Here is a 26687-nt window from a genome sequence, read left to right on the forward strand (position 1 = left end):
ACGCAGTTGAGACTTGATTCGCCTAAGAAGCTAAATTAAGAGTAAGAATGTTAAGGTGGATTATACCTATCTTGAGATCTTATATTTTTCAACATAATCGAAAGGAAAGTCGAGAATTTTAAAGGGATTCTTAGATATACTGAATTTCTAACAAAGTTCAAAATGAGATCTCAAGATCGGTCTACATCTATTACAAATATTATTATAGATTAACATGCTTAAACATTTACAATATATTATTGAATTGACTCTATGCTAATGAGTAGATTACAGATATTATCTATAATATAAAGTATCGATTCAGGAATGCAGCTTTAAGTCAGTGAAATTCCCTTTACTTGGTATAATGGATTGCCAAGCCATCAGAAACAACAGTTTCGTTATTATTATTACCATCATCACCTAATTTAAAAATGTAATTTTGGTAATATTTTCAATTTGTGTGCAACTTTGATAATCTAATATTTAAGATAGCAGGCATTATTTTATCTATTTTAATCGCAAATAGTATTTAATATTTTTTGTAGAAATTATTAAAATAGAAGAAAACTGCATTTATAAATTTAAACATTTTTTCTACAAATTTTGAACTATATATCAGAAAATATTTATTTTACTAAGCAGCTATCTGTTTGTGCAAATTATATGCATAATTTTTATTAAGAATAAATAATGCATTGACAAAGGAAGTGATCATGTATGTTCATCACATTAATTCGTTTATCAGCAAAAAAATTTAATGACTGCTAATTCATCTAAGACCTAAGTAATAATTTTATATCATTATCAAAATCGTTAATTATAACGATAACGAATGATATAACTAAACGAATATAATAATGTATATTCGTTTATTAGCAGATCTAATGTAATGACTGTTGATTCATTTATTACAGAAATAATAATTTTATACCATTATCAAAATCGTTAACTTCAACTGATTATGAAAATAATATGAAAATCTCATGAACATTAGCAGCAAACGGATTTATTTAAAAAATATTGTAGCCAATTTTTAAAATAAAATAAAATATTAAATTGTTACGCGCAGTGTTTACATTGGCTAACACTTAATTAAAGTCTTGCTGCAAAATAAATGTGTGGAAGTGCAAATAGCCAGTATTAATGAAATATATTGCAAATAAAAGTGTTCAGAATTAAGCATCAGCCAAATTACAAATAAAATTTTTTAGACTTAAGCATCAGCCAAATTGCAAATAAAAGTTTTCAGACTTAAGCATCAGCCAAATTGCAAATAAAAGTTTTCAGACTTAAGCATCAGCCAAATTGCAAATAAAAGTTTTCAGACTTAAGCATCAGCCAAACCAAGGGAATAACAATCATATACACAGAACTTCTTAGTGGAGATGCCCGTTCAATTATTTTACTTGAAATAGATATTTTCTATTTAAAAAGCTTAAAAAGGGTCATGTTTTTGGTACTTTATAACTAACAATGCTAGTTAATTGTATTTTTAATAAATCTTTCTCGTGCATAGAAATATTAAAAAATTTTCGAGAATATTTAAGTACAGATAACCATTTCTGCGAACAGAAAACGTATGAAAAGTTTTTTAATGCAAAAAGTAAAATTTGAAAAGATGCAATTAAAATGAGAAAATAATTCCATTTTTAAATAGTTTGACAATCCATTGTAAAAACAATAATAATAATTTTAAAAAAATGACTGTAAAGTTTTGAAAAACAACGAAAAAAAAACGTACCTACTTTTCGACAACAAAACAATAAAGAAATAGTTCTTTAAAATCCAATAAATTTATAAATAATAAAACCAAAAAAAATGAGCTGATTCCTGAATAAATATTATATTAGAATCCTTTGCTTAAAGATTACCATGCCTAAAGTTTTCTGATCCATGTTTATACTGACTATATACTAGGGCTAGAGACCAAGAATAAACTTGTTTTCTAGCCTTTTCTTTCCGTCTTCTATTCTATCAAAGGATTCTAAAAATTCACAGTATAAGCATTTGAAGGTACGCGAACGTATATTTTAACCTATAAACCCTAACTGTATTTAAATATTTTTTGATAGATTTGTTTCTATAAAAATTTTGAAGGAAGTATTGTATTTCTTTTAGCAACCTTCAAAACTTATAGAGTGAATTCATAATACATAGCTGCGATTAAATATACAAGTAGTAGCCACACTCACAAATATTTCTACTCCTACATTTATATATATTAAAAATGGATGGGCCGATATATCGGCTGTCCCTACCTTCTAAAGTAAAAGTGGAATGTGGACGCACTATGGACGTTTCTATATGAGTATGTAATGTAAAGTTATGATTGCATAGAAATTAGAAGTTACTAAATTTGTTATTTTTCATAACACCAATTAAATTATTTGCCAACATTTATTCCTTTTGAGCATAACTTGACCCAAGTATTCACATTTTATTTCAAGATATCATTCATTTGTAAAATATAAAAAAAAATAGGAGCTAATTGATTCGCACTCGAATTCATTAAAATTTATTCGAATTTTCATTTTTAAAGATAAATGTTTTTTTTTTGTTTTGAGTACGATGCTAATAAAATAAAAAAAAAGATTACTAAATTTTGTCATTTATTGAATTGGAAGAAGCGTTGGAAGATAAAATAACTTTTTATGAGTTTTTCTTTTTTGGGAAAAATCCAAAACTTCTTATAAAAGCTTACTGGTGAAATATCAAGCTAAATTATTTTTAAATTTAATTCCACATTTGAAATTTAATTACCGGACTATTCACAATTTTAGAAACCACTAAAAAGCTCACTTAAAATAAGAATTTATTTTAGTTTATGAAAGATTACACTGTAAAAAACATTTCTGTTATATTTCGGAAAATTCCTGGTACATAGAGAAACAAATTTCTTAAATTTTGATTAAATATTAATCATTTATAGTCAATTTCAGCGATTTTTGAGGTATCGAAAGCCATCGTATTTGGTAGAATCGCAGTAGAATTACACCTTATTCTGTCGTTAAGTTCAGACGGTGAAATACGGGAGTCGAACCCAGGACCTTTCTGGTAAAAGAACATCATTTTGGCCACCGTACAAACCGGTCGGTATCAGCTTCTATTAGTCAGATTATTTGTTACCGCTTTGATATCTAAGTTGTTTTTTTTTTCATATTTAAAACTGAAAGTTTACAGATACAACTTAGATCAATACAACTTGTGTTACAGGTTTTATTTGTTAAAGGAAAAAATGTTTTTTTTTGACACATGACGATGTAGTTTAGCAGTAAATTTCTGTAGTTTTAGAGAAACTAAAATTTTTTGTAGGAAAGTTAACAAAATTGTTAAGTTTTTTAGCAGAAATTTCTTACAGTGTACTACTACTAACTCCAAAAATTAGTAAAGCATATAAAAATTACACGGAAATGTAAAATTATAAATACTAGAACAAAAAAAAAGTTGGTGAGCTCTCGCAACATCCGACAAAGTTAAAAGAAGTGATAACAATTCTCTGATTCGTAATAAATTTCAAGACCAGCAGACTTTGTGTTAAATGGGAACACGGATTCAATTAAAAATAGTGGCCGCATAGGCCCAGCCAGCGAGGAGGAAGTTATACATGCAACCCAATGACAACAATTTTCAAAATTTGATCAACAAAAAATTAATCTTTTTTCACCCTTATATCAGGAAAAATTAAGTATAATGTCAAAAAAAACTGATTTTATTTTTCAACTATGTAAAGAAATGTGTTAAATACTTATAAGAATGAAGTATGATTCATATTTTGTTGATTGAAGCTAAAATCATTGCCATAATTTGAAATACCATCGTACTTAAAGTCAGCAGCTATATTTTTTCTTTTTTTCTTTCATATAATGTGATCAAATATAGTTGAATATAAGATAAGAAGAGCTCAAAAGTTGATAAAAATAAATAAGTAAAAAAGTAATAAAGAATGTCTGACATACAAAACGTAGCAAAAATGTAACTTGAACGTGAGATGAATGCATACAAACTAGTTAACTAAAGTTTTCAGGAAATCAATATTTAAACTATTGGATTACATAAACTATATTTAGAGACTTTCAAATATATTGTCAGTTTGTTACAATATTTTCCCCGAGATATTTCAATGAACTTTCAGGAAATGTTTTTTTTTCGTCTCTAACGTAAATAACATAAATATAAAAAAGAAAATGAATATAAGATAGAACTGATTTTGATCACAGCTGGAAACTAAATAAAGAAAAAAAAATGAGGACAAGGAAATAAATGGTCAAGTATTAAAGTACTAATTTATGGATGAAGATTAAATTAAACAAAAAATATTACAAAATAAAAAGCACGAGTTAACAATATAATAAATAAATATAAATATTAAATAAACTATAACTATTTTTGAGCTCTTTGAAAATACAGAAATAAATCGTACTGAATAATTACAGAAACAAATATGCATTAAAGAAGGTGGATGTGAATTAACAGACAAAATTCGATTCGCAATAACTTCTAAAAAGAAATAAGATGAGTTATTAAAGATGTGTTGCTTGTGACATAAATATAGCGATTTTTAGTGAAACGTCAACAGCATAATTATCAAAAAAAATAATAACTAAGACCAAATAAAACATGAGTTAAGGTGTGAGCAATGTGAGTCAACACATTAAAACGCATAAAAATAAATGAGAGAACACAGGAACAATATGGTTAAATCAAGAAAGCGTATAAAAATAAATGAGAGAACACAGGAACAATATGGTTAAATCAAGAAAACGTATAAAATAAATGAGAGAACACAGGAACAATATGGTTAAATCAAAAAAACGTATAAAAATAAATGAGAGAACACAGGAACAATATGGTTAAATCAAGAAAACGTATAAAATAAATGAGAGAACACAGGAACAATATGGTTAAATCAAGAAAACGTATAAAAAATAAATTAGAGAACACAGGAAAAAGTATGAGTTAAATCATGAAAACGTATTTAAAAAAATGAGAGAACACAGAAAAAAATATGAGTTAAATCATGAAAACGTATAAAAATAAATGAGAGAACACAGAAAAAATATGAGCTAACTCATGAAAATAAATAATGTAAAACTGGTATAAATGGGTTAACACAAGAAAACGCCTAAAATAAAAATAATAGCATAGAAAAATATGAGTTAACTCATGAAAGTGCATAAAAATAAATAAAGCAACACATACGCTACCCACGAAAAAACCGTATTTCCGAACGTATTTCTTAGAAGTGTTTTTGCGAATTGAAGTTTGTCTGAAAAATTTCCTTTCATCCTGACTAATATTTCGCACGATTTTTTTGCTTATTGTAATTCCCCAAATAGTAACCAAACGAAACCTATTATAACCATATTTAAAAATAAAATATGGATAAAAAATACGGTCTGATTCAAATTCAAAAATAGTGCATTGCATAAATGTAATACCAATTCATAATTGAAATACTATCTTATAATTGATTCAATTCAAAATCAGCCAGTTAGAAATCAAGTTCTTTTAACATTCATTTTGTGGTTTTTAATTTGAACAGACCACTTTTTTTAAATTTTATTTTGAGTGTTCTAAGAGTGACGATAAATCTAAATTGTGGGTGCATCTACTGTCCGATGAAAGTTTATAGTTGTAATGCATGCAAATTGCATAGCCCCACAGTAGAGTCCGAAGACAAGAGGGGTAAGCAAAGATGATGGGGTGGGCTGAAACTCATACCTGCGAAAGGATAGCTGAAGCTTGGATACCCTGGAAATCCTCCGCGACCGTAACTGTAGGCTGCAAAGCCAGCAGCTGAAAAAGAAATCATCAGGTAAGAATAGGGTTTACATAAAAAAAATATTTTTACTATGTCATCAAACAAGATTGAAAGAAAAGAACACAATGAAAAATAATTTTTTTAAAATTTATACGGAACTAAGAACACCACATATCATCATTTAAATAATGTTGTGTTTAAGAACCTTTTCATATAAAGGAGAGAAAAAAAGTGCTAAGGTGTGCAATAAAATCTAAGAAATAATTATTTTGTTTTGTAAAGGTTTATGTGTGACTTTATTCAAGCTTTAAAAAAGCAATTTTGGCAGTGCAACGCTTCTGCTTTGTAGGAATAATGATTAACCAGTCAAACTTATTGCGGCTTCTTCAAAACAAAACACAAATAGAATGTTTGCTGTAAGTTTGCTTGTTGTCTTATATAATTATTTTTATAGAAATAAAGTTAACCCAATTACAAAGTAAACTGTAAACAAACTTGATATATTAACGCCCAATTCACAAAAAATGGTTTATATAACAAGACAAAGGGAAAGATCCCTATTGTTGAGTTGTTTATTTTTGGCAGTTGATTTTGGCGTCAAATTTAGTCATTTTATAACTCAAAATTAAATTGAATTATTTTAAATTTATCAATCATATGTTAATGTAATTATTATCCACTATGATACCCAAACTTATGCATAGACGTTATAATTCTATAAAATGTTAAGTAAATATTAGGAAAAATAAAAATTAGTGTCACCAGTAGTATGAAAAAAAAACGGGTTGCCTATATTGGATCAGTTATTTTAGTTTTTTATTATTGCATTACCTTAATACAAGTCAGTGTAAAGGTCTAAAAAAATGCTATGAGTCTGTGTTACTCAGAAGAGAAAGGATAATTAAACCATTTTTGGGTGATTTTTACTGCTTCGAGATTTTCGGTGCGTGCGCATCGACTTAGAAGGAAAAATTAATTTATCAACTAATTCAAACTTAATTACTCCTGATATGTTTCTTCTAAATCAAATACTACGGCATTTTTTGTGTAACTATTACATATTATTATTAAATAATGTAACTACGGTTGGGACTTATTAACGGAAGCTAGCAGTTGGTTTGTTATACAGTTATGAATTCTGTTTGAACTAAGAAACAATTATTAATAAAATGGTTCCATATAGCTGATCAAATATAGTTTTAAATATTATCATCAGAAGATCAAAGTTTAAATAGATATATTATTAATATCATGTTCTAGACAGAGCTATCTTGCTTCTGTAAAATTAAACCAAATAATAACATACTTGTGTTATAATTTTTTTGTGAACATGAAAGTCCTTTCAAAAATGCTAAGCGACGTTTTATTAAACCTATCTAAAAATACTTGTGTTACATCTTTTTTTTGTAAAAATGGAGGTCCTTTAAAAAAAACGCTATGCATAAAGGAGTTACGAACATGAGCATTATGCTAGTATCACAAAAACATTTTTTTTCTGAAAAAAGATTTCGTAGTTTGTCGAACTTTACGTTTTAGATTTCGTCTTTAAATTGTGATTAAAAATATATGTTTTATTGCATAAAACAACGTTAATACTAATCGGTTAAAGCACTAATAAAGTTTCACTGATAATCAAAATATTCTAAATATGAACTCTATAAGCAATTTGCTTTCTTTAAGAAATTTAAAAAGTATTCTGATAAATGTAGTTATCATGAGATGAGAATATTCTTGACCATTATTTTCATATTCAATAATCGCATTGTCTTCATTCCTTAAGAATATTAGAAGGAATACCTTAAAATAAAATTAAATAGCTGTCGTGTAAACTATGAATTTGTTTAATCTGCTACGACAGATGTGGAAAGTTTGATGGTTAATTGTTTACAAAATAAAGTGTTGAAAGGATTAAACAAAGCTTGAGAGACCTTTTGATTACTGTGTAATGTTTTATAGGTGATATAAATGGCAAAGATTTTTACGAAATGATTTAGATATAAAGCTAACAAAAATTTGAAATTTTAAAGGACTAAATAGATTTATGAATATATTTAATGTAAATTTTTATGTTAAAAATGTTTTTTTTAAAAATTAACAAGTTAATTTATTTGAATGATAATCAAAATTTTAGAATGTTTAGTAGAGTATTTGAGGCATAAAATGTCAGACAGTATTTACAAACTAAAAAGCGAAAAGGATTAAAAAAATAGAGAACTTTTGATATAGTATCATGTCATGCATTAAAGACTTGTATTAAAGACCATGAATCAAAAAAACTTTTAATAATTAGCAAGATTTGAGCAATAAGCAAAACTTTAGAAACGAAGAATTCAGATAAAAAAATTTGTAAATGGCTTACAATGAAAAATAATTTGACAAATACAAATTATGTCAATTAGGGCATAATTTGACAAATACAAATTATGTCAATTAGGGCATAATTTGACAAATACAAATTATGCTGTGACTAAAGTTTAACTTAAAATAAAATATAAATAAATTTACTTGCATTATATAAAGACTTTAAAAAACTGAATTTGTAAAAATGCAGGAAAAAAAATGAAATAAATAACTTAAATAACAACTGATTTGTATATATTTTAAACTTAGTAATAAATAATTTATTTAGTTACCAAAAAATAATTAGAGCCTCTATTAAAATGCCTTTTAACTAAACCAGCAACAGTTACGATAAAAAAATATTCTACAATTTAACAAGTTTTGCTTTAATTAAAAAAAAAATCAGTTTTAATTTAATTAAAATAAACTGCGTGGCATATACTTTGAACTCTTGAAAAATACTTTGCTACTTAATTAATGAAAACAGTGAAACTTTATATTGTCTATTAGCTTTATTATTAATTTTATATTGAAATATATCTTTCATCTAAAACAATTAAACGAAATGAATAAAAACAGTAACTTAATTTTGATGTTACTTATTAAAACTACTAAAGGCGGAGGAAATACGTCAGGTGAAACTGAAACTTTCTGTTAATACTTCTATGAAAAAAAAATTTAAGACATTTAATTTAATATTTACTGACGACGGCTTCTGTTTAAAAAATGCATCGTCATTGCTGGTTCAAAAAATAAGTGAAAGAACAACTATTAATAATATGTTTGTCAGCGCTTTCACTTTTAAGAAAGGAATTAAACATAACACACTTCATTTCAAATTTACTAAGGCATAAAAATGCCTTAAAATAAATTATATGAAAATTTTAATAATAGTTGTAGACTCGATACAAATTTGTTTTACATTTTTTAAAGTAAATTATGTCATTTATAGAAAAATAAAGGGCACAAAAAAAATTATAATTATGGAAGAGTTAGGTTTATAATTAACTTATTTCTTTCACATTAATGACAAAAATACAAGTTGATTTTGAATTTTACAATAACGTGATATTAAAGGTAAACGTAATTGCACGTTTAACAATAAAAACATATATTTATGTTCAAATGATGGAAAATACAGTAATTTTATTCGCGTCGTTGTTCGCTTAAAAAAATACAAATGAATAAAAATGTCAAATATGAAATTGAAACTGCATAAGTCAATGAACAATCACCGAATATGCATTTTAATTATAGCAAATGTATTTATTTCAAAATTTCACGTAGCTGTCTGTTTTTATGGTAGTTGAAAAACGATTATTTTTCAACAATGATGAATATTCACGAAAGAAAATAGTTAAAAGAAAGATGGGTGCTGCATTTCCACCTGCTTTTGACTAATTATAGCTCTGGGTTTAGCATGCAAAACAATCTTTTTTATCTTGTGAAGAATAATGTGAAGGATTTACGAGCGAAAGAGTTTTGACACAGTAATTAGCTATTTTTATACAGCGTTATTAATTATGAGTTGTCTATGTTTGCTTGGACAATTTCTTTAATGCTTTATGTGACATTCGATAACTTTTGTTACGTGCTTTATGTATATTTATTTTTGTGACAAACAGTTTCAAGAAATTGAAAAAAAAAGTGTTTGATGAATTGAATAAGATATTTAAAAATAGATATAATCAGAATAACTCATCTTCTTCACCAGAATTTAATAAGCTATATTTGTAGTGCAATAAACTAAGAAGTCAAAGTTTTTTACTTTAAATTTTCCTTAGTAAAGTTTCCAGACAAGTATTTTACGAATTTCAACAATTTCTATTTAGATGACAGCACTATAAACAAAATATGTTTTAGCTAACAGTGAAGTAACTGTGTTTTCCACTATAAACGTTCTGCTTAACATTTTGAAAAATGAGGCTTATCACCATGGTGCCCAGTTACCCAGATTTTCTTTTTTAATTGACAAATTTCTCAGTGTTTTGTTGATTTATACTCCTACTTTATGTCATTAAACATTGAGAAAGAAAAGTATGGTCAACCCTACTAGAATATGGGGTAACATTTACCATGTTTCTCGCTCTATAGAAACACAAAAAACTTGGCAATTTTATCGTAGAGTTTTGAAAATAATTTCAATAAAATTAACTATAATATAATCAATAAAATAAAATTAATAGGTAATAAACTTTGGTAATGGTAAATTTTGGAAATTTTATCATCATACCTTAAATCATGGCAAAAAACTCATGTATTTGGTTAAAATTTTTACTAAAGGTGTTAAGAGACATAGTTTTGAAAACCAGAACTTCCGGTAAACCGTTACAATATGAAAGGAAAATTACTAAATTATTCGTTAAAACGCAAAGTATAGATTGGTTTTATTAACCAGAAATCCGGGTTTTTTTTCTCTTTTACCAGAAATATTATTACAGAAAACTGTAATTTTATCAGAATTTTTTCTCTGTGAAGAGTTATTTTATTCATATGTTTTAGCTTTTATTAAATGGGTTACTATTTAGTTAATAGTAAGTATAACAATATTATTAATGTTACAAAGCAAATAGAAGACAGATATTTTACTCTTAAAACTGTTCAGTTCACTTTTGGAAAAAATTTGTGCCATAAAACTTCAAATTTCCACATTATTATACAATTTATTCGTACAATAAATGCTTATAATGTTAGTTATGTCAAACAAACAACTCAATAAATATTGTTTGCTTAACTTAACCTAATAAAACTTTATAAATAAATTGTATACGATATTGGAAAGATGAAATTAAATTATGTATTATTCTTTTAAGTCTGTAATGTTGTCATTGAAAAAATATATTTAACAACTTTTAAACTCTCAAGCTTATTAAAATAAAGCGGATTTTTTATTATTATTCATGTAAAACCAACAACTAAATTATAAAAAAATGCCCAATTTTTTATTATTTTGCTAATGGTATAAGAATAGGTGAATAAATAGTATATCATTTTATTCATAAGTTAATTTTTAAAACATTAAAAATAAATATGTTTTCTTATCATATTAGAAATTTTGTTTTTAAGTAGCCTAAAAAAAGCCAATAAATTGTTTGTGTTGTTTTTTGCTTTTAAAAAAGAAAATTTCTCCTAAATACTTAATAAAAATTTAATTTGAGGTAGCTTTTCCAATCAAATTGTTTCCTTAGTTTTGAAGCAAATAAATTAGTTAATTATTTGCTTCTTTAAAAAAACAAAATAAAAAAATACAAAACTATCAACTTAATCTAATTTAATACAATTTTGGATTTTGTGTAGTTTTTCGCAATTTAGTAATCCGAAAATTAATAAACTTTACACTAAAAGTCTTTCTTCTTAGTAAAAGAACGTGTGTTTAACAATTATTAAAATATTACGGCTTATTTTTTAAAAAAAAAAACTTGAGCTCAAAATTTCAAAGTGTCAAGTGCTCACCATTCTTTATACATTTTTATAATCCTTGTAAAAAATAAAGTAAAAATATCTACCCATTACACTGAGAAAAAATAGTGGTCAAAACTACCGGAATGTGTCAAATTTAATGAGTTTCTGGCTCCATGGAAACACCAAAAAGCGAGGTAGTTTTTACCGAAGCGCTTTAGTCCTGATTTTCTATAATATACGTTAAAAACATCTTAATGAGGAAAATTTGATAGTTTTACAGTGATACTTCAGAGCATTGAATAAACACCATTTATTCGGTTAAGTTTACTTTTCACTAATGATTTTGTTTCTCACTAAATTTGTTATAATAAGAAATATTTTATTTTTGAAAATCTATATGTTCGGTGAACCGCTACCATATGAACGGATAAAAATTTTGGTTTTATTAACCAGAAATACGTTATTTTTTACCAGAATTGCCTTTCCTACAGTACGGTAGTTTTACCGGAATTTTTGTCCTCCATGTAAAGATCAAAAATTAGTATTTAGGAGAAAAAATGTAAAACGCTATTAGAAACTAACATATCATTAATGAGAAAAGTGATATTAGAAAAATTAAAACCTGTTTCCTTTATCATAGAAATAAAGAGCAAACAAAATGTGATTAATCGAAACATTTTAAAATTTCATAGAGAAATTGAATTTGTTTTAATGATTTTAACCCCACCTTCCTAAGCAGATATGCGCCAAGTTCTGATAATGTTCCTATTTTTCCACATTAAAATAATAACTTGCTGTTGTTGTTGTTGTAGTTCATTTACGTCGCACTAGAGCTGCAGAATGGGTTATTAGCGACGGTCTAGGAAACATCCCTGAGGATGATCCGAAGACATGCCATCACAATTTTGATCCTCTGCAGAGGGGGTGGCACCACCGCTTCGGTAGCCCGAAGACCTGTACGCGAAGTCGAGAATTTTACGGTAGAACAGTTTAACGAGGACCAATACCGCACACCCTCGATCCCTACGCAGACTGATCCAAGTGGTCACCCACCCACACACTGACCGCAGTCAGTGATACTTGACTTCGGTGATCTGCGGGGAACCGTGTCTTAACGATCAGTCCACTGCGGGACTTAATATTAACTTGCACTCCCGAATGTATTTATCGATTTATTTTCTACTTTATTTCTTACAAGGAGTATTTTAAGGGCGGTGATTAGAAAATGTCAGGAAATTGAATAAAAAAGATTTATCAATGGAGTTATCTTTTTTAATATATTGTATCATAATCCAAAATTAAATTTTAATGAAAATCGTGTAATTTAATTTAAATAACGCTCACCTTCAAACTATTTAATATCGCTAAAAGATGTCTGGAATTGTAAATAAATAAATTTAACGTACAATAGATTGGATAAAGAAAAAAAAAAGGATTTTTTTGTAAAGATGTGATTATTCAAAATAGGTACGTGAACAGTTTTAAAAGTACATTCAGAATGTTAATACACAGAGAACAAAATTATCATAAGAATAAAAGCGAGAAGATAAAAAGCCCAAGTACTTCGAGAAGCTGTAGTAAGAGGGACGCATAACATCCCATCATTACCATCAGTGAGAGCTCCCAGAGGCCAAACAATGTCTGAAAGAAAGTGCAACATTAAAAACCGAAACTCAGAATAATTAATAAACTCATATAAATGATTCTCTACACTGTTAGAATTTTCATTCTGAAATTACGGTAAATAAACCGTCAGCAATCTGTCCATCCGATTAACTATGAAGTTAATGACTAGGAACATTTTTTTTACTTTTACGGTTTTGAAACCGTTTACAATTGGTATGGTTAAAAAACCGTGATTACAAATTATACGGTTTTGCAACTATTTAAAACTAATATAGTTTCTAAACCATAAAAGTCAATGATTAGGAACATTTTTTTTACTTTTACGGTTTTGAAACCGTTTACTACTGGTACGGTTAAAAAACCGCAATTAAAAAATGATACGGTTTTGTAACTATTTAAAACTAATATAGTTTCTAAACCATAAAAGTTAAATGGACATTGGAGCTTTGTGTGTGCTACGCCAGTTATCCGTGAATGATAGTTCGGTGTTAGAATAGTCTAGGGTTACTGATTGCAGAGTGTAGGATATTAAAAACTTTTCATGTATTAAAGGAACGAAAGAAACATTGTGATATCAACGCTGGTATTCAAATCCCTGTTCAACGGGCTATGAAATTGACCAATTAACTTTTTTAGTTACAGTATGTACCCAGTTGTACTGAACTAACTGACTTCATAAGGTGGGCCAAGTTGGCGCGAATAGAATTCTGGTTGTTAAGCCGTATTATGTAAAAGCAACCAATAAACGATTTTACTCGCACTTAACAGTTTGAATATCATCTTTTTTTAATGGTTATTTAACTGTCTTGGTTGAATATGGTAAAATAACAATTAAATTGTTTTTTAACCATTTTTACCGAGAAATTTCTAACAGTGTACAAAGACAGGTTAGTTACAAGATTTCTGAGCATTCTAAAGAATCAATTAAAAATAAGTTAATCAAAGAAATTTAATTCGAGTTTTTCAAAAATTATTTATGGAAATCAAAACTACTTATAATATTTTTTTATCTATTTTAATACACGTACGTTTAAATAGATAAAACAAAACATACATTATCTACTTAAACATACATATGAAACGTGGTATTGAAAATAAAACGTTAATTTATTAGGTTACTGAATCAAACGAGAAAGCTTAAGAAAGATACGGCGGCTGCAACATTTTTTAAATAATTTATTAAACATTTTTTTAATTAATTTATCAAAAATTTAATTTATTAGTTTGCATTCAATTTCAAGAATTGTTTTAAAATTCATTAGCAAGTATATAAATGAAACAAGGAAAAATAAATAAATAATTTTATTGTAAATGTAAATTAGACTTCATCAAAATGATAAAAGATTACCAATGACTGTACTTTCATATTTTTATTACCTTTAAAAAAGCATCATTAAAAAGAATATTAAGGATAATAATTTTATAATTTAATAACAATGAAGGCACATAAAAGAATTAGGGTGTTTAGGTTTAATTTTTTTCGTTATAACATAACTTTATAAAACGTTTAAGTCTTCTCACAATAAAATGAATTAATTGATACTAAATATCACACACATAAACTATTCTAGACAATGAAAAACAAAGTTCACAAATTACAAATTTAATAATGATTATTTGTGAATTATTTGAGGACAATTAGAAAATAATCATAATTTAATCCCTGAATTTCCTATTTTTATTTATCATTACAATTAACATGAAAAATAAAACTAGTAAACTTAATTAGGTTGTTAAGGTTTAATTTCTTTCCATATAGGAACTCTTAATAAAACGTTATAAGTCTTATTCCTTTAAAACTGAATAAGTTCATATCAAATATTTCATACAAGCATTATTCTAAACAATGAGAAACAAAATTTATAAATTATAAAGTAATATTGATTAATAGTGAATGATTTGCAAATTAAAGTAAGTTTTCGTGTATGAAACAAGATACTAAATACGAAATAATTTTAAAGAAATCCCTTTTTTATCCCTTGAAAATATTTTTCAAGTGATAAAATTTGTTTTATGTTAAAGTACTGAACAATGATGAGCAGTTTTTAGAAACATTTTATGATGAATAACTTGTTTTTGATAATCCAGGCCATTATCTGGTCTAGCAATAAAAATTTGTAGTGATAGATAGCGTCAGAATAATGTGACATGCTCAAATCAATGAAACCACACTTAGGCACCAGACTTTCCTGTTTAAAACTATAGATATGTACTCTCAAACGTTCTGAAGCATGGCAAATAATGCTAACAAATTTTCTATTTTATAGAATACAATTCAATATTATAATATTATATAATTCCAATAATGAGTAAAGGTTATGATATATCATATATAAAAAAGAGAATAAAAAGCGGGAAAATGAAGGATGTAAAAGTAAAATAGGAATCATGAAAATTAGTAAGAAACATTATTCATGCTTCGTGCATTGAATATGACTTTCAAATTTTTTACTGTAAAAAATGAAATTAATTTTTTAAACTAAACATTCAGGACATTCATAAATTTATTTCAAATTTACTTTGTTTACTTTAGCGTAGTATTGTGAAAGCTATTAAAAAAACCATTGGGACTAAAGTATTTATTTATCTAAGGCATAAAACTAAGGTAAGAATAAGTATTTGATTATTAAGTTACTTTTTTAATGTAATTTATAGTTTAATTTAATTCAGAAAATATTTTAGTTTTAGTTATTCCACAAGTATTTAGAATTATATTTTTGTTACAAGTAAACCTTTTATTTTATATAACTTATTAAATTTAATTAATTATAAAAATCTTAAACTCTTTACTGATTTACATATTTTTTATGACTTAATTACTAATTTTTCTTTTATCTCGATGTATATTTAAATATAAATTGGTATGCCACATTTTTTTTAATTCCACAGTTCATATAAAAATTAATTATTGTGACAGGTGGTTAAGTTCAAATCTTTCCTTTAATAAAATTTAAAAAAGGATTTATAACTGATTTTCATGCCTAAACTAACCTTCCAAAAATAAATATAACTATTTAAAAAAATGATAAATAAAAATCACAATTAATTTAAGCCCAATATTCACCAAGATAAGTACAAAAAAGAAATATTTAATATCAAATAGAACTTAGATAACTTTTTACATATATATATTTATTAAAAATTTTATTCACTTTTATTGAAATTAGAATTTCTTATATATATATTAGTAGTATAAATAGAATTTTGAGTTAAAAATTAACTGTGTGACAAGAATCTTTAAGAAATTAAAATAGTCCTTATTAAAAAAATATATATATTAACAATTTTTTTTAAAAAAAAAATGAGCTACCTCGTGATTTTGAAGTTTAAATAATTATTTTTTCAAAATTTTATTTAATTGTCCTATTTAATAATCACAGCTTTATAAAGTTGGAAAATTTTTTTACCTTTATAAAGTCAGTGTCATTAAGCTATTCACTACAAAGTTATTATTTTTTTTTAAAAAAGTAAGACGCTAATTTATCTGTGAGATGAAAAGTCCCACAGTTCTTTTTTTCTGTTTAAAAGATTTTTTTTTTCAACAAGAGTTTTCTTCTGATGTCGTCTCTTTAAAAGTTTAAGACACGTGAGAAAAAAAAATGAATTTAATGCCTGATTTTCCACGACGTTGCGACAAATACAAAATGATTCTTACTTGCAGGAGTAAAATTAAGATAAAAAAAAAGATAACGAAAGGATAAAAAATAGGATGAAAAATTAAAAAAGAGAGAAAAGAATATGAGGACATAAATATAAAAAGGATGATGATGATGAGAATGGATAAATGACGCCCGTCTGCATGAGAGGAGAGAGCAGCTCAGTAGCGCCACCTACCGTACGTAGCCCTACCTGCTCCCCTTCCGCGCGCAACATTACTGGGCATCATCACCTCCTTGGGCTGGGCCTTCTTGCATTCCACCTAAAAAACAAATACAATAAATAATTTATCAAATTTTACAAAAATTGTTTTTTGTTTTTTTTGAAATTTTTAATAAAAAAAATATACAAAAAATTAACAAAAGACTACGACAGTATAATTAATTGATAGTGGTAAGCAGGACTATGTTTTATTAAATATCTGATACAATTATGAAATAAAGAAAAAAAGGTAAAAATTATCACGTTATCAATTTATTGCGAATCACTAGTGAGTAAGGCAGCTATAAAAATATAAAATCATGTTTGATTGTTTTTTATTTTATTTTATGACCGTCGTTGAACAGTCGACCCAATTTAATGGGTTTACGATTACTAATGTTCTACTCCGTAGCCTTGCAATTTTGGACTCAAACCAGAAGACAAAGGAACTCCTGGATCGAGTATTGGGAGAAATTTGCCTTCGTGGAGGACTTTTTGACGGAGCTAACCCCGCATTTGCGTTACATGGAGAGGAAGACCACGAGAACCCCCTACGGTTAGCCTGACAGCAAGGGGACTCTAACTCATGATTCGTCTACCACTGAGGATATTTTACGTCAGCACTGTGGTCGGTGCAAGCCGGGTGCGGAATTCGTATCGACTGGGATTCGAACCCGGTTAGCCTCATTGGAAGGCGAACACTCCATCACCCGAGCCATAGTGGCTCATGTTTGATTATTCGAGAAAACAGGGCGAAGATAGCAGGCTATTATTAGAAACATGTTTCAACAGAAAATCAAGCGAGTTTTTGGCGCTTTTTACTAAGGCTTTAATCACTAGTTAAGGAAAGAACTCAATAACGTTATTTTTTCTTAGCTTAAATACATAAATGTGCGATACCCGATGTTGTATCTCCTGTCTTATCTTCATTTTTGATAATGATTCAGAAAATGTGTATTAAAGGTGGTACTTATGGAACACCCTGCATAATCTTATTTAAAATGTAAAATTAAATTAGCTCACTTTGCATAAGTTTTTATCTTTCCAATTAGTTATTTATATGATTTGTAAAGTATTTTAATTAACGTCTTTATTTTACTAAAGAGTAGAAATTAAATATTCTGTTGGAACAATTACATCTTAAAGTTAAAGGAAGAAATTTCATGTGTTTTACTAGTGCGGTTAGACCCCTAGTGCACAGAAATTTCTGGATGACGAAGTATCTCGTCTTCAAAGTACATGTACAGTCAGCAAAAAAAAAAAGATATCACCCTGAATAACTTTCGTTCTAATGATCGGATTTTCGCGAACTAAGTGTTAATCTTAATGGTTCCTGGGGGTGACCTCAAATATGCTAATTAATTAGTGCTAACTATTAATTAAGTTACGAAATCAGACACAAAAACGTACTTTCTCTGAATAAACATATATTTTTTCTTACATATTTGGATTCTTAACCTTCAAAATATAGGGGGTAGCCGCAATCTGGGAAATATGGTCCCCATAGTTTGGTCAGGAGAGCGATCCAAAGTTCGCACCCCTTAATGTTAATTTTACTTTTTACGTTTTTAGTCATATTTTAAAAACTAATAAAGCAATTCGAAGAAAATTTCACCCAGTCATAAAACTCATTTACCCAAAGATAATTTCACGAAAAAAATAATTTTTAATAATTGTTAATTATTTTTTATTATTTAATTAAATTAAGGATGAAAAATTTTTGAATTATAAGGTATGAATTTTTTTATACCATATTAATCTACATATTTTTCGATTGAAAAATCTAAAGTTTCAACTGTTTTTATTTATTAGAAGCTGAGAAAAATTAAAATTAATTATTTTTAAAAAAATAATTTGGCGACAATGAAGAAATGATTAAATGGAGCGATTAATATTAAAATGTGATAAACTTGCGAGGAACTTGACTTCGCGCGCTTAGCATAAAATTTCATTCATATTTTTTTCGCTAATAATCGTTTGCTTATCTTTTCATTTTTATTTTTTTAAGCTCTAAAATACGATGTTTCTTCTTTAGTCGTCTAAAATTCTATTTGCAATTTAGTAAAGAAATTTGAATAAAACATTTTATTGAATAAAATACATTTTATTCAGAGAATGTGGAGTTTTATAAAAGCATGCTTCTGATAGAATATGATTATACAACAGATTGTGCTTCTTTAATGTGATTATTTTTTATTTTTCTCAATAACTGATAAAATTTCAATAATATACATACGAATGAATAAATTTGGAATAAAATATTCATCAATTTCTTGAATATATATTTTATAAATATTAATAAAAATACGCAGTCAACATTTTTAAGCATCTCTCACAACATCGCAAATTTCTCAAAATCTTATAGGGTAAACTAACCAGTGAAGGAATACTTAAGCTTAGCTTGTCTTTAAAAAAAAATCATAAAAATTTCAAAATTTGTAATTTTAGCTAAATGACGTATTTGTTATTAAATGCATGTCGACATATTTGTTATTAAATGCAAATTATGTAAAAAAAATTTAGATAACTTACATAATATTGTTTTAAGCTTTTGGTGGTTTAAATAATAAGTAGTAAGATAACCAAGTGAAGGAACAGTTCTTAAATTGAATAAACACTAAATTTTCCAGTGAATGAACACTTAATTTTGAGAATGTTTGATGCTCGTTAGGAATCCTTAGGCCACACAGATATCTGTCGCCCTGTAGATGCCTGAATTGACTGATGTTAACACAGGCGGGCATTAGGAAAAAAAAATCTTTTAAGTTTTCGTGCCCCCATTTCAGTATCTTAAGGGCCTTACGAGCTATATATATATATATCTGATATCTGAGATATATATATCTGATATATATATAACAAAAATAATCATAGTAGCAGTATTTGGTGGTAAATGTAGCTTATCGTAATTGAAGAATATGCTGTGCGACATTTTATGGTGAATTTGCGAACGTAAGTTTCAGAATGTATCGAAACATGTGGATGCTATTTGCTAATCATCTTTATCCAAAGAAAACCATGTAACGTAAATATCTAGCAAAATGAAGTAATTTTTTAAACAATGAATCATACAATATGCAACATATTATTTCAATATCTTATTCTTAAACATAACATATTTCAATGTTTTTAAAATGCCACTAAACATTCAGCAATTCATTGGGTTATAGAAAAAAGAAATCGTAAATTACAGAAAACCTTGTGAATGTGCATTAGAATTACTATACAATCTACATTTTATTTTTCATGCACTTTTTTTTCCTTCAAACTTTCATGCCTAGAAGACTCGATTAAAGCTGTAAAAATAATTATCCCTAAAATTTTGTATATAGCTATTATAAGTTATGTTAATTTGATTTTAGTATGAAATCCTCGAATAAACATAGCAAAAATAGCATAATCTAAATAATATCAGATAAAAAGTTCATGTATTTAAATTCTGAAAACTTATAAATCGATTCAAATTTTCTTTTCAAAAAAGATTAAAATAATTTTTTATTTTATTTATTTATTTTTTTTTTTTTGCTTTTTGGACATAAATGAACTTAAAAATTGTCTATTGCCTAGAAACTTCGAGGTGTTTTCTATTAACTATTAATTAAACCTCTCAGAGCAATCACAAAACATTATTTCAATTTTTTTACAGTCAGAAATTGGTTGCCTAGCAACCTAGTAAAATTAAGCGTTTCTCTTTTGAATCAGTCAAGGGTTATCTTAAAATATTTATTTGCGCAGGCGACTTTTTTTGACGGTTTTCTGGACTATCGCCAAATATATAAACCTTTATTGCAACCCAATTTACGACCCAATTGTTTTAAAATTTTGTCTACCCCCCCTAATTCAAGTGTCTAGATTCCAAATATGTAAAAAAAAATATATGTTTATTCAGAGAAAGTACGTTTTTGTGTCTGATTTCGTAACTTAATCAATAGTTAGCACTAATTAATTAGCATATTTGAGGTCACCCCCAGGAACCATTAAGATTGACACTTAGTTCGTGAAAATCGGATCATTAGAACGAAAGTTATTCAGGGTGATATCTTTTTTTTTTTGCGGACTGTACAATAACTGAAAGATAAGGTAACTCGTTCACTGTTAGAAGGTTAATCCCGGAGTCAAGTTTATACAGGAATTCCCTCTAAATACACTTAGTTTCTATTCAATTCGGCGGGTAACACTTGATTGTTGTATCGGGAAAAAAAATAAAGTGAAACAATAAAAAAATTCTTGGTTAAACAATCAGAAGTGATTGAAGCTTTCCCGAAAACAAGCGCACGGAGAAAATTCCTGGAAGGGGATAAATCTTGTTCTTAGTTATTTAATTTCAGCGGACAGAGTGAATTCCTGGAAACCAAGATATCGTTGCTGCTGTCCAGAGTGATAAATATGAATAAAGATAAATTAATGTTTATCTTTGCTAACTTCTCACAACATTCTTTATTAAAAACATCTTATCTTCCTAAACATTGAAATTATGAAAAAATCAACAGTAATTTAAAAAAAAAGATCTACTTAAGTTTCAATAATTACATTTATGTAACTAGAATATTATAATTAAAAAGAATGTTGATTAGTTAAGGTAAGCGTAACATTAGGTCAAGCAAAGATGAATTGTAAAATATTTTTATTTTACACAATCATCTTTGCTAGAGATGAATTCTAAAATATCCTTATTTTACGTAATTATCTTTGCTTAAGATGAATTCTAAAATATCCTTATTTTACATAATTATCTTTGTTTAAGATGAATTCTAAAATATCCTTATTTTACATAATTATCTTTGCTTAAGATGAATTCTAAAATATCCTTATTTTACATAATTATCTTTGCTTAAGATGAATTCCAAAATATCCTTATTTTACATAATTATCTTTGCTTAAGATGAATTCTAAAATATCCTTATTTTACATAATTATCTTTGCTCAGATGAACTCTAAAATATCCTTATTTTACATAACTATCTTTGCTTAAGATGAATTCTAAAATATCCTTATTTTTCATAATTATCTATTATATTAACTTTGCTAATTTCTCACAACAATATTTATTTAAAAAAATGTTACCTACCAAAACATTAAGTCATCAAAAAATCAACAGTAATTTGAAAAAAAGATGTACTTAAGTTTCAATAATTGCATTTTCACGTAACTAGAATAATATATTTAAAAATAATGTAAAAATTTGGTCCAACCAATCTTAATAGATTAAGGTCAGAAGTTACATTATATATGTTGGTAAAGTAATATATTTTTAGACAATACGTTAACATTGACTATGAGTTTAGTAACCTATTAGGATTCCCTTTACTGAGGTATTTTTAAAAAATCTGTTACGAAATGATAATGGTGAAAGTTAGATACGAACGTATTGATAAAAATTTATTTTTAAAACTTTTGGTTATCTTAAACTGTCTTTTATCGATTTTGGAGTGATTCTTTACAATGGCAAACAAAATCGAAAAGCATATCCATTTCGTATACGTGATTAAAAAATAAAAGTGAACCGAAAAAAGTCACTTCGAACCGGATACAGTTAGTTCAATAATGATTACCTTCTAAGGAATCGGTTCTTTCTGTTCATTTGAGACATTAAACGTAGTTGTTTTAACCATTTCTTCTATTATTAGATATTCTAAAGGTCTACGGCTAAGGTCTGTTATTTAATATTAGGTATCTATAGTAAACAAGTTTCCGTACGGTATTAACAGTAAAATGTTATTTAAAACAAGCTGTCATGATCCAGTTCTATTGAAAAAATTAAAACAACTTTCCAAACTAGGTAATATTGCAATATAGAAAGTACATGATCCATTTATATGTACTTAATTGTATCAAATATAATGTATATGGTGTAGGTAAAGTAAGATATACCAATCCTAGTCGATTAAAGCCCACACAAACTCCAACGCATTCATCCTTAACTTGATGAACACTGAATAAAACACTTGATGTAATCAATCCTAAAAAGCCGAAGAATTTCCAACGCATCCATCTTTAACCGGATAAAACTGGATTTAAACTAACATAGTAAGTTAAAGCCGACGAATTTCCAACGCATCCATCTTTAACCGGATAAAACTGGATTTAAACTAACCTAGAAAGTTAAAGCCGAAGAATTTCCAACGCGTCAATCTTTAACCGGATAAAACTGAATATAACCAATTCTAATATGTTTAAGCCCGACGAATTTCCAACGCATCCATCTTTAACCGGATAAAACTGAATATAACCAATTCTAATATGTTTAAGCCCGACGAATTTGCGAAGCCTCCATCCTTAACCGGATAAAACTGAATATAACCAATCCTAACATGTTTAAGTCCGAAGAATTTGCAAAACATCCATCTTTAACCGGATAAAACTGGGTCTAACCAATTCTAATATGTTTAAGCCCGACGAATTTGCGAAGCCTCCATCCTTAACCGGATAAAACTGAATATAACCAATTCTAATATGTTTAAGCCGAACGAATTTCCAACGCATCCATCTTTAACCGGATAAAACTGAATATAACCAATTCTAATATGTTTAAGCCCGACGAATTTGCGAAGCCTCCATCCTTAACCGGATAAAACTGAATATAACCAATCCTAACATGTTTAAGTCCGAAGAATTTGCAAAACATCCATCTTTAACCGGATAAAACTGGGTCTAACCAATTCTAATATGTTTAAGCCCGACGAATTTGCGAAGCCTCCATCCTTAACCGGATAAAACTGAATATAACCAATTCTAATATGTTTAAGCCGAACGAATTTCCAACGCATCCATCTTTAACCGGATAAAACTGAATATAACCAATTCTAATATGTTTAAGCCCGACGAATTTGCGAAGCCTCCATCCTTAACCGGATAAAACTGAATATAACCAATCCTAACATGTTTAAGTCCGAAGAATTTGCAAAACATCCATCTTTAACCGGATAAAACTGGGTCTAACCAATCCCAATAGGTAAAAGCGCGAAGAATTTTCAAACATTTCATCTTTAAGTGGACAAAACTGGATCTAACCAATCTGATAGGTAAAATTCCGAATAATTTCCAAAGCATCCATCTTTTACCGGATAAAATTGGTTAGTAGCAGTCTATACCAAGCCCTGAAGAACCTTCAACGCATCGACCTTTCTATCCAATCTATCCTATAGATCTATCCAATCCTAGTGGGTTAAACCTGAAGAATCTTAAACGCATCCAATTTCAACCGGATCCAATTTCTCTATCCTATTTTTATTTTTAAGAATTAGAATTATTGCCCGATAGCTCCAGCAGTAATGTCTGTATTAACGGTAAGGGCGATTGTCATAAAAATCAGTATTGTACAGAACGGAGAAGATTTATAATCTCAACTTGAATCTATAAGACCCGAATTTATCATTCATTCTTTCCTATTTCGTAACAGCACATACGGGATGTAAAATTATTAGTTATGACCTTAAGGAGAAGTACATTAAGTTTTAAGCTATTTCGTGAAATTTATTTTATATACGAACCCTTAACTATAAGACAGTTTAAATTAATTAAATATAATTTCAGAAAATTGCGTCTTCAGTCTCCATTCAATTTGCACAATAGTTAACTCATTAAATACCAATTCTTTCATTTGACTAAATTCAATATTCCATCAAGCGAAATTATTCCCCCCCCCCTGCTCTCCTTACAATCGTCTTTTCTTCGAAATGACAAGCAGGTCTCCTTGTCAAATGCAAATTTACAACAAAGGCGCACATAATAACTCATGTCGATGTGCATCTTTTACCACGTTCTAATCATTTCAAAACTTTATTTCGAGTGTACCAGCGAACAATTATGGAATGCCAAGCCAATCAGAATATTAATTTCTGGCGTCTGTACTAAATAAAACAGCATTTACTTCTGTCGATATTCGTCTATTCTTCACGGAAAACTCAACCAGTTTATTTCGATTTCAACGTTCTCTTCTAGCCTCAATCTAATCAGCTTCCATTGTGGGTCTTGATATGCACATTTTATTTATTTATTTTAGTTTTTTTTAGTTTCCGTTTTTTTTCTCTCTTCTATTTCATTTCGACGCTTCAAGAAGAAGAAGAAGAAGAAATTCAAAAGGGGTATAGGAAGTCTCTAAAAGGTTATTGTGCGAGTCATTTTAAATTTATTCATGTATTCAGACTATTTCCCGTTTCTTCAAATGCAATAGTCGATTTCTTTTTGGAGAGGATTCTCTTCGGAATTTCAGAGTCACAGTTTGAAAGGATATACGCGGTATTGCAAAGGTATACGTATGGGAATTAAAGCTAAGTTTCTATTTTTTACCACTTTTAAAGAGCATTTATTTAGTTAAAATGACTTGCATTTAAAAGTTCTAAAAAGAATCAAATAAGATACCATATCCAATGAACATGGGAACTACTATAGTATACTTTGCTTATTTATTTTAAGAAGCTATGGATTACATTTAACAATGGTAATGTAATGCATTTTTTTTTCTTCAAAAATAATCATTAAACTTTAAGGAAAAAAATAAAACTAAAGGAAACTATTAATTATTCGTAACAAGAATAATAAATCACATGCGATTTTTTTAAACCGTAAGAGTTTAAAGAAGTAATAAAATAACCTTTAGAAAACTAACGGTGAATCTTAACAAAGAATGGCGTATCGCAGAAAACTTAAAAACTTTCAGGAAATTAAACAATGAACTTTAAAAAACTACACATTAAACTTAAAAAATTTTTATCTTTAATATACAAAATATTAATTTTAAAAAATAATGTGTCTGTCTTTTTTTTAAAAAAATATAGAAAAAATAATAAGTGATAAAAATATCAATAGATATGCTGACAAAAAATTAACAGAAAAATTATTATAGCAATGTTATTTTTATTAATATATTTTCTAAGGTTTTGTATAGGTAAATAAAAGAAAAATATTATTGGTAAATCTCGATCAAATGATTGAATTTTCGCGAACTAAAATCTAATATTCACAGTAAAAACTTATTATTTTTAATATAAAATATGTAATTGAGCGGTACTTAACAAATTGTGTTTTATAAAATACACAATATTTTAACTGCGTATGATTACTATTTGGTTTGAAGATTATCATAATTGTTTGTATTATTTTCATAAACAATTATTATATGAGTACTGCAAAAAAAATTTTGATTTGAGATTTAAGAAGAAATGGTTCAAGCTCTAATTAAAAAAATTAAAAAGGATTTTTTTCATTTCATCTCTGGAATTATTTGGTTTAAAGCAACGACACTATAAACCAAACGACGCGTTGTTAAATATTCTTTTAAAAATAGTTGGAGTTTTATGCAAAAATGAAGTACATATATTTCATGCAATTCCTAGAAGTGAAAAAACTACATTTGAAATTGCAATTTTAAGCTCATTAAAAATTTGAAACTGTTTCGGGAAATTATCTAAATAGAGGGTGGAAAAAAATCATATTTTCTTTTTTTTAACTTCGATTCTAGAACAAAAATAAAATTATTTAGTGCAACAATGTAGAACATATACATAATGATGTATAAAACTATTTCCTAATAAAAAAAATTTCAATTTTTAAAAAATTGCAAAGAAAAAAAACGAACAAAATTACAGGCAACAAAAGTACGAAAAACATCAAGTTTCGGCATATTTAGAATGGTTTTCATAAATATATTTTGTAGCATTAACAAATTCAGAAAATTAAGGAAAGGATCTTAATTACCGAGTTGCTCATTACGCAGAAC

At 27.3% G+C, this 26687-nt stretch overlaps 1 protein-coding gene across 21 annotated transcripts in view; it reads right to left on the minus strand.

Moving 5' to 3' along the window:
- LOC107436679 (RNA-binding protein Musashi homolog Rbp6) overlaps positions 1 to 26687 on the minus strand; it is a 480532-nt gene that overhangs the window by 18202 nt on the left and 435643 nt on the right. For 9 of the 21 annotated variants that reach the window (XM_043040911.3, XM_043040909.2, XM_071182212.1 and 6 more), the window contains exons 9-11: positions 16946 to 17030; positions 13049 to 13126; positions 5704 to 5778 (exon numbers count right to left, since the gene is read on the minus strand). In XM_043040911.3, coding sequence (XP_042896845.1) covers positions 5704 to 5778; positions 13049 to 13126; positions 16946 to 17030 — 238 coding nt within the window. The remainder of the gene's footprint in view (positions 1 to 5703; positions 5779 to 13048; positions 13127 to 16945; positions 17031 to 26687) is intronic. The other 12 variants (XM_071182213.1, XM_071182219.1, XM_071182217.1 and 9 more) reach the window with 3 other exon arrangements.

Source organism: Parasteatoda tepidariorum, chromosome 4, assembly GCF_982258835.1.
Source record: "Parasteatoda tepidariorum strain Cologne lab strain chromosome 4, Ptep-v5.0, whole genome shotgun sequence".
Classification (NCBI taxonomy): Eukaryota; Metazoa; Arthropoda; class Arachnida; order Araneae; family Theridiidae; genus Parasteatoda; species Parasteatoda tepidariorum.